Raw genomic sequence first — 14,270 nt, 5'->3', positions numbered from 1 at the left:
GTCGTGAGAGGCTCTGGGTATAAATCTCCCCTCTCATCAAGGATATGAAAAAATGGATGTAAAGAAAGAACAAAACGTCTCATTCAAGTAACACAGGTCTTTAGTAGTAAAGAGAAGGACTTGGTCTCCTGCCTTTTCCATTGCAAGATAACCTTTATATTCTTTCTCAGACCATGTCCAGATTTATATTTTCATTTTCAGTTTGATTATCTGACACATGAACCAAAAGGAAAGTACTTTGTATTATTATACTGAGTTTTCTTAAGTTCACTCTATCTAAAACCACCATAGTAAGACATATGTCACAAATAAGTGTTAAAAAATTTTAAAGTACATTTTAAGTACTTTTTTATAAAGTTACATTTTTGGGGGGCCTGGTGCAGTGGCGCACACTTGTAATCCCAGCACTTCAGGAGGCTGAGGCAGGTGGATCACTTGAGGTCAGGAGTTTGAGACCAGCCTGGCCAACATGGTGAAACCCCATCTCTATTAAAAAATACAAACATTAGCCAGGCATAGTGATGCACACGAGTAATCCCAGCTACTCAGGAGGCTGAGGCAGGAGAATAGCTTGAACCCGGGAGGCAGAGGTTGCAGTGAGCCAAGATCACACCACTGCACTCCAGTCTGGGAGACAAAGTGAGACTCCATCTCAAAAATAAATAAATAAATAAATAAATAAATAAATAAATAAACAAACATTACATTTTTGGGAGATAATCAGTGAGGAAAGAAGGAAGGAATTTGAAGATTCAGCAGCACGTGTGAAAAACAAAGAGTAACTTATTTACTCCTCATTATCAGTGACTAATGAAATAATCTCCAGTTTACAGTCTAGGCAGGTGTCTCAGAGTTCATGAGAGAAAAGGCTGACCTTTCCTATTGCTCCTCTGTTGAGCCGAGTCATTGTTGGAAGTGAACTAGCTGCTTAGGTTAGATGGCATGAGCCTTCCCAATGCAATGTGAGCATTGCCTAGCACTGACTGCATATTATTGAGCTTTGTGTGAGCATAGCAAAGATTCTTGAGCCACGGGAGTTCACCATCTGGCTGAGGAGATAAGAATTCTGCACATGAAATAATTAGTCTGAAATGACAATACATGTAAATGTACTAAAATACATGCTGAACTAGAGTGCATGGACAAGTACAGAAAATGTGCTGTGCACACCCAGAGAAGAGGATGCTCCCTGATGGATGGCACTGGGGGTCGTACTCTTGGAGAGGGCGCTTAAGTATTCCCCAGAATGGGAAGGTTAGGCGAGGCAGAGGGAAGCAGAGAAGCTCACAGGTGTCAGGGGCTTAGAGTTCACACGTTTCTTAAATCGTTGGACTTGCTAATCTCCCAGTTCTCCTCTGGTGCTGACATCTACAGCTTTATGGTTCTAAAGAGCATGAGCAGGCCGGGCACAGTGGCTCACGCCTGTAATCCCAACACTTTGGGAGGCCGAGGCAGGCAGATCGTGAGGTCAAGAGATGGAGACCATCCTGACCAACATGGTGAAACCTCGTCTCTACTAAACATACAAAAATTAGCTGGGCATGGTGGCATGCACCTGTAGTCCCAGCTACTCAGGAGGCTGAGGCAGGAGAATTGCTTGAACCCGGGAGGCAGAGGTTGCAGTGAACTGAGATCGCGCGACTGCACTCCAGCCTGGTGACAAGAGCGAGACTCCGTCTCAAAAAAGTAGATAAATAAAAAATTTTTTTAAAAAAAAGAGCATGAGCAGGCATGAAGGCAGAGAACAGAGGACAATGCACAGTGAAAAGGGGCCCCCGAAAGATGCAACCTCCCAAGCTGGAGGGTTACTGGTGGATGGGGAGGGACAGAATGTTGGTGAGCTGGGTGTGGGTGCAGGGAAGCCATGTGCAGGTCTGTGGCTGTGTAGAGTCCGTGGTTGGCTGGAAAGACACCTCAGCAGGAGTCCATTCTTGCCTGCAGGTTTATGTCTTAAGTGACATTAATAATGATTAACCTTAGACATGACCTTTTGTGTACTCTTACACTCTGATAACAGATTGTCTCCTAGTTACTTATTAAACAGATCGTTATGAGACGTTAGGACAGGACAGTTTTCGTAACTCTCCTCTGCCCAGATTGGAATAAGATCATCTTGTTCACTGGTTCTCAACCTGCAATAACATATGTATTGAGATTTGATACAAACCATTATCTAATCTACAGTCTTTATTCAGATAATGACTATTGTTTTAATACAGTCCTTTATAGCAAAATAAAATCCTGATCCTTGCAATTCTTCTTTATTATGAGAAATATTTTACGGTCATTGTTAGTGTAATTAATGCCACTGAATTATACACTTAAATGGTTACAATGGTAAATTTTATGTCATATATGTTTCATCACAATAAAAGAAAAATGTCACTGATGGCTGAGCCCAGTGACTTCTGCCTGTAATCCCAGCACTTTGGGAGGCTGAGGCAGGAGGATCACTGGAGGCCAGGAGTTCCAGACCTGCCTGGGCTAAATAGTGAGACCCTTGTCTCTACAAAAAATAAAAATTATTTAGCCAGGTATGGGGGCACACATTTATTGTCCCAGCTACTCTGGCTGAGGCAGAAGGATCACTTGAACCCAGGAGCTAAGTTATAATGAGCTAAGATCATGTCATTGCACCCCAGTGTGAGTGACCTGGAGTAGTCCCTAATTCTTTAGGAAAAAATTCATTGATAATATGTCAACTACTTACATATAATTTCAAAACCATGGATTTAATTCCTTAATAGTACTATATAATAGAAACAAAGGTCAAGGAATCCATAATAAGATAGTGTGTTTTAATATGAAAATGATTAAGTAGAACTACACATGAAGTCAAAAGGCTGTGGTGTAATACTCGCCCCTCTGTGGATGAGGATAAAGCAGTATGAGTGAAGACAGCTATAAATGCAGGCAGAGGCAGCTATCACACGTGGCACCTCCACAGGTAACGTTCTTTTTCTGAAATGGTGAACATTTTTTTAAAAGTGAAATCTTCCCTCAATATTAGTTGGTATTCCTGGGAAACCCCAATGTGCAATAGAGTTACAGAAAGTACTTTGTATTTGTACAACTGAGTTGGGATCCAGGCTCAGAAAATCAAGAACAGGTTTTTGGCCAACATCAATATCGTGTGGGATGGTAAAATGTCAGATTTTATTTCAAATCTTAGAGAAAAATACAACCGTCTCCTGCTACACCTGTTTCTAGCCCCAAGTTCTACAGAGAAACAGAGACAGAGTCTCACTCTATCTTCCAGGCTGGAGTGCAGTGGTGCAATCTCGGCTCACTGCAACCTCTGCCTCCCACGTTCAAGCGATTCTCCTGCCTCAGCCTCCCCAGTAGCCAGGATTACAGGCACGCACCAACACGCTCGGCTAATTTTTTTTGTATTTTTAGTAGAGATGGGATTTCACCATGTTGGCTAGGCTGGGCTCGAACTCCTGACCTCAAATGATCCACCCTGCTTGGCCTCCCAAGGTGTCTCTCATATGTTTTTAACTATTTGAGATCGTTACGTATGTCATTGACCTTTAAACCCCAATAATTTCAATGTAAAATTTCCCCCAGATTTAACACTCATTGATGATTCTACCTGATCCAGTGATTTTTACCTGATCCAGTCTTTACTGTGGCAGTTGTAAAATGATGGTTTTTTAAACTGAGCCTTACCTGTATATCGTTATTCCTAGAAGCAGGGATAATTTCTTGCAAAACCAATTGGAATTATCAACTCAAGTAAACATAACATGGATACACTAATCTACCATTTAAATTCCAACTTTGTAAATTGACCCAGTAATACCCTTTTTAATCATCTTTTCTTCTCCAGTACAGGATGCAGTCTAGGGTCAGGTACTACATTCAATTGCCAAATGTCTTTAGCCTCCTTTCATCTGGAACATTTCCATACCCCTTTTCTGTCTTTGATGACACTGACAATTTGAAGGATAGAGTCCCTACTCCACCCTTCTTAATATGACAATTTTTATTTTGGATTTGCCTGATATTTCTTCATGGTTGGATTCACGTTATGCATTCTTCTTGGCTGGAATACTGCATAAGTGATGTATCCTACTAAAAGTATCCTATCTAGAAGCATTCAATGCCCGTCTGTTCCTCAATGATGATGTTCATTTTAATCACCTGGCCAAAGCATTGCCCAGTTTCTCCACTATAGAATTACTGTTTTATTTTCCCCTGTAACCAATAAGCAGTCTGTGACAGATCCTTTAAACCATTGAAATATCCAGTTCCTCTTCAAATTTTTCCACTAGATTTAGCATTCATAAATGGTTCTTATCAGATCCAATCTTTACTATGATGGTTGCCAAATCATAATTTTCCAAAACTCCTAGCGCTCCTTCCATAGTTCCCAGCCAGCATTCAGCAGGCTACTGAGGGCAGGAGTCTTCCCTTCTCTATTTATCTGTTACTGATATGGACTGATACATTCCTATTTATCATTGGTTTACCAATATTATTATATGCAGTTATTTTGATACTTTTTTTTTTTTTTGAGACGGAGTCTCACTCTGTCGCCCAGGCTGGAGTGCAGTGGCGTGACCTCAGTTTACTGCAACCTCTGCCTGCCAGGTTCAAGCAATTCTCCTGCCTCAGCCTCCTAAGTAGCTGGGACTACAGGCACGCACCACCATGCCTGGCTAATTTTTTGTATTTTTGGTAGAGACAGGTTTTCACCATGCTGGTCAGGCTGGTCTCGAACTCCTGATCTCGTGATCTGCCCGCCTCAGCCTCCCAAAGTGCTGGGATTACAGGCATGAGCCACCGCACCCAGCCAGTTATTTTGATACTTACACCACATTTGGCCAGTGAGAGTTCCTCAAACTGGATTCTGTGTAAAGGAGGGGGCATGATCCCATCATTTTGTTGGGCAATTTCTTAAATTCTGGCCTAACAAAATATTTCAGACTCATCTTGTACCAGCCCTGCTCCAGCCCTAGAATCACCTATTTTTCTGGGACAGCCCTGGCTCCTTTAGGGGGGAGGTGTATTAGAAACAAAAATCTGCATGCTAAGTGTGCTTATTGGGTGGACTTTTTTTCTTGACTATTTTAGTTGACATAATTAGGAAATAAATGCATACATACACACATGTAAATGCACACACATAAATAGATATATTCACACACACACATACATATACTTTCTAGGCAGCTATACACATACATATACAGTTTAGAAATCATGAGTTCACACTAATACCTCCAATTCCAATCCAGCTCTATAGAGTATTTTATTGCCTTCTGCAAGTCTATATTTATATGTTCCCTCTTCCACAACTGAGAATCCTGGCCCTCCAAGTCATCAACATATATATATATACACACACACATACAGAAATACACACACACACACACATACAGATATATACACACACACACACACACACACACATACACACGCACATACACACACACATACAGATATATATACACACACACACACAGATATATATATACACACACATACACACACATATACAGATATATATATACACACACACATACACACACACATACAGATATATACACACACACATATACAGATATATATACACACACACATACACACACATACAGATATATATACACACACATACAGATATATATATACACACACACAGATATATATATACACACACACATACACACACACATATACAGATATATATATACACACACATACACACACACAGATATATATACACACACACACAGATATATATATACACACACACATACACATACACACACACACACACACACATATATATATAAAATATGTTTGCTCAACCCTATAATGCATCAAAAATGGTTTCAGAAATGCTTCAGGACATTGGTCTGGGCAAAGATTTTTTTAGATAAGACCTCAAAACCACAGATAACAAAAGCATAAATTGACAAATGACCTCAAGTGATCCATCCGCTTTGGCCTCCCAAAGTGCTGGGATTACAGGCATGAGCCACTGTGCCTGGCTGAAACAAAAATAAGTAAATATTTTTAAAAACAAAATTATTTCCAAATTGCCTCGCCCATACTGCTACAAAAAAAACAAACTAAATATGAATTCACAACTTATTTGCAGTTCTCCTCCATCCCCACCATAAGACTAGTGTATTATCAAACATGGTGTTCCTCATTTTGCCAAACTCTGTTGCCACTTCTAGAAGCTTCTCCTCGGTGTAGGTCCCTGTTCTGAAAGGCAGCTTTGGCTGTTAGTTTTGAGAGCTTGTTTGACCCAGACTACTCTGAACCCTTTTGGAATTTACCAAGGAGCCCTTACAGTTGCCCAGTGGTTATTAAAGCAAAATCTCTTCTATGCTCTGCTGTAGTTCTGAAATTGTCCCACTGTGCTTCTCAGCAGTCACCTGGTGGCTATGTGGGGATGTCTAACTCTAAATTTCTTCACATAAGCTGCTGTTTCTCTCTGCCTCCTCCCAGATCTTGCTGCCATGCAGGTCTTGTGGCTGAGGTTGATTTGCACCTACCATCTTGCCTTTTGGGCCTCACGGAAATACCCTGTCATCTAATTTTGTTGGTTTTGCCATAAACTTGCTCTGTCTGATGTAGAGATTCATGGAAGTTCACAAACTATGCTGCCACATTCACCATCTTCCTAGAATAATTTATCTATACTTCTCTAAGTGTTCCCCACGTATTTCACTAAGTAAAATTCCATGATAGCAGTATAACAAAGTGTTTAACCATGTAAGCTTCTGAGTCACACCACACAGGTCTAAATCCTGAGCTTACCACTTTCTATCTGGGTGATTTAGGACAAACTCCCTAAGCCTCAGTTTTCTCAGATGCAAAATGATGATAATAATAACCTACCTGACAGGTAGTTTGGGGACATGGAGAAGGGTAGGGGTGAATTCTTTCAAGGTTTCAAGTAAGAGATGATCTGTTGGCAGCTTAAGTTTTTCCAGAACAGAGAAAAAAATGTTACGCAATTTGTCTCTTAAAACGGACTCAGTTCTGTTAATAATTTTAGGAAAATTAAAACAAACAGATAATTATAAAAATCCTCATTGGCAAACGAGAATACTAATTCTAAGAACATATATATTATTAGTTTTATATATATATATACACACATATATATATACACACGTATGTAATAACTAGCAAGAAATTGTCCTGAATTATTCATGTTAATTATGCTGAGCCAAACAGTGTAGACAAGAAAATGTACTTCCCACTGAAATATGTTTGCCTTAGAGAGATTTCTAAGTTGATCATAGTCTCCTTTTTTTCTGGTTAGACCTAAGGGCCCTAGGAGGGTCACAGACACATGTAATTAATTGAATTCCAGCCAACATCATGCTTTTACAGCACAGTCTGCATAATCTAAATGAATTTTACATTTTCCCCTCAATTTCAAAAATAATCATAACTAACCTCCCAATTCAAACCAATTTTCCATCACTGTAGCACATATCTATTTGGAATATAAATGAAACAATGTTCTTTGGTCGCATTCTATTTTGGTACATACTTTCTTTTTTTTTTTTTTTTTTTTGAGATGGAGTCTCGCTCTGTCACCGAGCTGGAGTGCAGCGGCGCCATCTCTGCTCACTGCAAGCTCCGCCTCCTGGGTTCACACCATTCTCCTGCCTCAGCCTCCCAAGTAGCTGGGACTACAGGCAGCTGCCACCATGCCTGGCTAATTTTTTGTATTTGTAGTAGAGACAGGGTTTCACTGTGTTAGCCAGGATGGTCTCAATCTCCTGACCTCGTGATCTGCCCGCCTGGGCCTCCCAAAGTGCTGGGATTACAGGCGTGAGCCACCATGTCCGGCCGTTTGGTACATACTTTCTATCCAATATATTAGGTTGGTGCAAAAGTAATTGCGGTTTTTGCCATTAATAAATTTTATAGTACATAAAACACACGATATAATATGTGATATATTTTATATATTTAAGTATATTATATTTAATAAGTATATTATATTTAATTAATATATTTATTAAGTAATAAATATATTATATATTTTATATATCATATATTATATATTATATAATATATTATATATTACATATAATATATTATATATTATATATTATATATTATATATTATATTATATATTATATATTATATATTATATATAATAATTATATATTATATATTATATATAATAATTAGATATTATATATTATATATAATAATTAGATATTACATATTATATATAATATATCATATATTTTATACAAATATATATTTATATATAATATATCATACATTTTATATAAATATATATTTTATATATAATATATCATACATTTTATATAAATATATATTTTATATATAATATATCATATATTTTATATAAGTATATATTTTATATATAATATATCATATATTTTATATAAATATATATTTATATAATATATCATATATTTTATATAAATTATATATTTATATAATATATCATATATTATATAAATATATATTTATATATCATATATTTTATATAAATATATATATAATATATCATATATTTTATATATGATATAAATATACATGATATATATGATATATATGATATAAAATATTTTATATATTTTATATATTTTATATATATATAAAATATGCACTCCCAGGCTGGAGTGCAGTGACTCAATTACCGCTCACTGCAGCCTCAAACTCCTGGGCTCAAGGAGAAGATATATTTCTAAATACTCCATCACAGTCCAGGGGCTTCCTATAAGCAATTACTCAGCCTCTCTAAGCCTCATGATACAGAAAAAGTTCTCAGGACATGTCACTTCATTTAATAAGCACCTCAATTGAGCAATGAACTAACTTCTATGAGAATACAGAAGAGAGTGAAGAGAGTGAAAATCGTTTTTTGAGGCTTTATGGAAGGTATTACTCTGGGGCCATCTCAGTGGATTCTTGAAGGGTAAGTAGGAGTCGATCAGAAAAAGAAGGGTTGAGAAGAGTGGACATTGGGGCAGAGAAGCCAGTGGCCTCCAATGCATGTTTCTTTCTCATCCTGACTGTTCCCTTTTTAGGCAGACATATTTTCTGGAGCCATATTCATCAAGCTGGCCTTGGGATTGGACCTTTACCTGGCAATCTTCATCCTCTTGGCTATGACTGCTGTTTACACCATCACTGGTGAGTATGTTGCATATTTTGCTCACTCAGGCTGTCTTGTGCTGATCCCACCCCAACCTGCAATTAGCATTGTCAGTGTTAGCCTTGTCACTGCCGAGGTAAAGGCACCATTTCATTCTCACTATGAGAGTCAAGCACAGCACCAGAAACACAACTAGAGCATACAACACAGAATCCTCCATATTAGACGTGAACATCTTGATGGAAGGGAATTATGTGGGGGATGGGGTGGGAAACAGGTCATTTGGTTCAGCTATGTGTTTGGTACCCAGACTGGCACTTAGAATTCAGCATATCTCCACACAGACGGTTGGGAGGAAGTAGCAGCTCAGATAGGAGACTAGCAAATGAAAGGCGAGGTTCAAATGAACACAGGATGCCAGGGCATGGCCACGGCCATGAATGGTGCAGTTGGGAGAGGAGAACTGGAGCAGTGGGTTGCTGGCGGGAGACGATGTGTGACAGTAGTCCAAGCAGGCTGTCATGAACCAGGTATGTTGATATGCTTCTCATGCATACTAACATAAAAATTAAAGTATACCAGCTGAGTTGGAAGACGTAAGGAAAAATACCAGCTAGAACAGTCAAAACAGTTTTGGGGCCATTTTCGTGCATTTGAGCTGTCAACCTAAAATGAGCGACAGAGAGACCAACTCTCCAAAATGAGGAGTTTCTTCGGGAATAGTGAGGGATTGCAAACCAGGATACATGCGCTATTGCAGACCACAGGACTTCCAAGGGGGTTGGGGCAAGGTGAGGCTTTTAAAGACAGAGAGGGAGAGTCCACATAAGCTGTTTTGAAACAAAGATGATTGTTTCACCTGCTTGCTGCAGGTGCTGGTGTTTGTTCATTGGTGGTACTGGCTGTTGCTAGGAGACAGTCTTCATGATAATGTCTTCCAACAGTTCCTGTTACCGGCATAGGTGTATGAGGGCCCTACCTGCATGGCCTCCCAGCCCCATTTTGTTAGGGTTTGGCATAAGTGTCTCTATTTTGGTACAGACAACTTTCACAGAGCATGTGTTTCAGAATAAGGGAGCGATAAGGGCATGAGTCTCCTGTGTTCGGGATTCATCTTATTTTCTCATGACACTCTCATAAAGGGAATATCTTGTTGCAGGTGCTGGTGACTAACTAGACTGAGAGCCTAGTTAGTCTAGAACTGAAAAAGAAGTTGGGTTTTGGTTTTGTTGTTGTTCAACACTACAGCAAAACACAAAACACAGTAACTATATCTGGTACTGAATTAATGAAACAATAATACATTCTGGCACTAGAGCAAATGTGGTCTCATTAGATATTTTAGAGCAGGTGCACTGTGCTGAATGGGCGTAAATTGAGGGATTAAGAGAAACTTTCATGGTATTAAAGTGCTGCCTTTTCCCTTACTTAATATTCAAAAACTCACACAAAGATGAAACTTCACTGTAATTCACAGAAACTTTGAATCAGGGCAAGGCAAGGGAAGTAGGAAAACCAGTGCTGAGGAGATCATGATGCCAGGACAAGCTTGTGGCTCACCTAGGAGCTTTTGATGTCTTCTACTGGGTCATTTCCAGGGTTCCGGGTGGAGGAGAACCCGGTGGTGAAGGTAAATACATGAGGACACGTGGATAAAATTGCCCTGGTTCTTTTCTTTCTCTCACCAGGGGGCTTGGCCTCGGTGATTTACACAGACACCCTCCAGACCATCATCATGCTGATTGGCTCTTTTATTCTCATGGGGTTTGGTAAGTGATGACCCTGCATGCAGTGCCCAGGGGCTGGAAATCACGGGACTTGTTTCTGTTCAGTCTGTCTGATCTTTATTGGGATGCCTTCCAGTTCCATCTGGTCAGTTATTTACATAATCCCCATCACTGAAATATCTGCCTGACTTCTTTGCTTTATTACCTCAGCATGAGGAAATGGATGGTGGGGAAGAGAACATCACTTTCTTTTAAAAATTACTGCTTAGAGACCGGGCGCGGTGGCTCACGCCTGTAATCCCAGCACTTTGGGAGGCCGAGGCAGGTGGATCATGAGGTCAGGAGATCGAGGCCATCCTGGCTAACACGGTGAATCCCCGTCTCTACTAAAAATATAAAAAATAAGCCGGGCGTGGTGGCAGGCGCTTGTAGTCCCAGCTACTCGGGAGGCTGAGGCAGGAGAATGGGGTGAACCCGGAAATCGGAGGTTGCAGTGAGCCGAGATGGCGCCACTGCACTTCAGCCTGGGCGACAGAGCAAGACTCCATCTCAAAAAAAAAAAAAAAAAAAAAAATTACTGCTTAGATAAGTTATCTCATTTAACCTTAATTTCTTTGTGTTAAGGACAGACAAAATCAGTAGCATTGAGCTGATAATTTTACAGAAGTATTGTCTAGAAACCTTTCATTTACATAGAATTTTTATGAAATGAAGGATTAAATAGTAGGAAAAAATTTGAGAACTGAATATTAGTCAGTTCAACTGAATCATACACAAACATAGAATACACAACCTGTGTTTGTGTATTCTAACGATGTATTGTAGTGGATTTTCATCCAAAACATCCATAACCTCATTATGACTATTTTGGATGGAAATCTATTATAATACATTGTTACAATACACAAATATAGGTTGGAGTTTTCTTAATAATGCTCACTTATTACTATCATTCAGTTCATTGCCGTCAAGCAATATTGATCTAATTTACAGCTTGCCAATATTTGTTTTGTCTTATTATGGTATTTATCTTTGCACAGGAAAACTAGCCATACTGGACGGCATGGATACAGAACAGTTCTATCATTGCAGAATGTTTCTATTGCACAGTGTGACTCCAGAGGCTAGTTGTTAGCACCAATTCTTTGCGTACTTTCTCTTCAGTTATCCAGAACTTCGGTGCTGTTCTTGTTCATGGTGCCTTGGTTTCTGGTCTCAGTGATACACTTCCTGGCATTAGGGTCTCTAAGCCTCAATTCTGCCATCTTTAGGATGAAGAGGGGGACTCTTATCTCTTAGGGTCTCCTATGTATTTTTGTTACAAACCATAATTACCTAATCAAAGCAACTTCCTTGTATTGTCTGTATCCTCCACTCGGCTAAGTCCCTGCCTTGCACATTTATTTTCCACATGATCCTAGCACAGTGTTTGGCACATAGTAGTCCTTCAGCTAAATAATGAAGTAAATTAATGTTAACTCAACCCTACAATTGTATAATACCCTGATGAATTTTTCATCATTTAAAGCTATACTAAGGGACCCCAGATGTCTGGGCTCAGCTTTCTAAGGGCAACCACAATTCTCTTCTGCACCTGACTAGCCTTTCCAGACCCGAACAGGCTGAGTCTCAGCATTTTCCCTTGTCACGTCTAACCTGCCACTCCCAATTTCTGCTTCTTATCCTTCCAATGTTTTATTGTAACAGGCAAAATATAGTGTTGCACCAGAAAACCAGATTGCAAGTAAGATCAAAAGAGCCAAGCTCTGGGTCAAGAAGAGAGGCCTTTGCCTCCTGATCTTTTTCAGAGGAGCTGGGGCTTTCTGATGGATAATTTCATGAGGCTCACTTTGTTAGCTCACCTTCCAGTTTGCTTATGCTTTAAATGGTTGTGAGACATCAGTGTCGGCCTGTTGGATAACAGCTTCATTTTTACCTTAAAAGAAACACTAACTCAAAATTTCAAAGAGCAATATAGGAAAAGTCAGAGTTATTTGCTTTGTGTACTTCGTGAAAGTCAATCTGGTAGCATGGCAAATGCCAGTGGAGGTACCAGAAAGACATGGACCTGGGAGAGGGTCACTGAGGATTGGACTGCGCTGATGGGAGGTGCTTGTTTACCTCCACCAAAAAGTAGTCATCATAAACATTGGACGTCTTAGATTTCAGTAAGACATCTCATTTTACTCTGATGCCTTTTTAGCATTTAACGAAGTTGGAGGTTATGAGAGCTTTACCGAGAAGTACATGAATGCCATCCCGTCCGTAGTCGAGGGGGACAATTTGACAATCAGTGCCAGTTGCTACACACCTCGGGCGGACTCCTTCCACATCTTCCGAGATCCTGTGAATGGGGACATTCCATGGCCAGGAATTATATTTGGAATGCCCATTACAGCTTTGTGGTACTGGTGCACAAATCAGGTGAAGTATATGTATACATGTGTGTGTCTGTCTGTGTCTGCCTGTCTGTCTGTGTGTCTGTATGTGTACATGTGTTTGTTGTTCTTTCTTGTCTCATAGAAAAACATTTAGTTTCCATTTTGCACACACATCGTTTAAAGAGTCAAACACTTCTTTGTTTTTGTTTTTTGTGTTTTTTTGAGATGGAGTCTCGCTCACTCTGTCACCCAGGCTGGAGTGCAGTGGCATGATCTCAGCTCAGTGCAACCTCTACCTCCGCAGTTCAAGTGATTCTCCTGCCTCAGCCTCCCAAGTAGCTGGGATTACAGGTGCGCACCACAACGCCCAGCTAATTTTTGTATTTTCAGTAGAGACGGGGTTTCACCATGTTGGCCAGACTGGTCTCAAACACCTGACCTCAGGTGATCTGCCCACCTCGGCCTCTCAAAGTGCTGGGATTACAGGGGTGAGCCACCACACCCAGCTTAAAGAGTCAAACACTTCCACAAAGCTTGCTATGTAAAAATAGCTGCATGGTGCCCTGCTTTCTACCCTATTTCTTGTCCTTCAGAGGCAAATGCTTTCAGCTCTTTTAAGTAAGTGTTTTGGCATTTATTTGTTCCCTAAATCCTTGTGCTCAGTGTGCAGTCTGTGAGCCATCAACATGGAATCACCTTGGAGCTCACTAGGAATAAATGCTCTCAGACCCTATAACCCTATCTAGACCCTTTGAATTGGAATCTGCTCATTAACTTGATCCCCAAGTGATTCAGATAAATGCTTGTGTTGCTCCCTCTTAGTTTTAGGATTTTATTGTTGGCTTCCCTGTGATGAAGGATGAGAGTTTAGCTGTCTTTCAACTTTCCCTTCTCAGCCCCATGCAAGCACACCTGTTCCCCCATCCTCCCAATAGCTGTCAATCACAATTTTGGAGCGATCAGCATTCAGTGCCACCATTTTTGTGACTACCTGAATGTAATTCACAGCTGAACCATGTGATGTATACTGCCTGACTTTTCCTTAGCTT

At 39.8% G+C, this 14,270-nt stretch overlaps 1 protein-coding gene across 1 annotated transcript in view; it reads left to right on the top strand.

The window, feature by feature from the left end:
- The window catches only part of SLC5A4 (solute carrier family 5 member 4), a 37,446-nt gene that overhangs the window by 7,835 nt on the left and 15,341 nt on the right, over positions 1-14,270 (top strand). Inside the window, exons 6-8 of the mRNA XM_024240012.3 lie at positions 9,046-9,151; positions 10,802-10,882; positions 13,044-13,264. Coding sequence (XP_024095780.2) covers positions 9,046-9,151; positions 10,802-10,882; positions 13,044-13,264 — 408 coding nt within the window. The remainder of the gene's footprint in view (positions 1-9,045; positions 9,152-10,801; positions 10,883-13,043; positions 13,265-14,270) is intronic.

This window comes from Pongo abelii, chromosome 23, assembly GCF_028885655.2.
Source record: "Pongo abelii isolate AG06213 chromosome 23, NHGRI_mPonAbe1-v2.0_pri, whole genome shotgun sequence".
Lineage (NCBI taxonomy): Eukaryota > Metazoa > Chordata > Mammalia > Primates > Hominidae > Pongo > Pongo abelii.
Note: the sequence above shows the minus strand (reverse complement) of the source record. Positions and strands in the feature narration are given on the sequence as shown.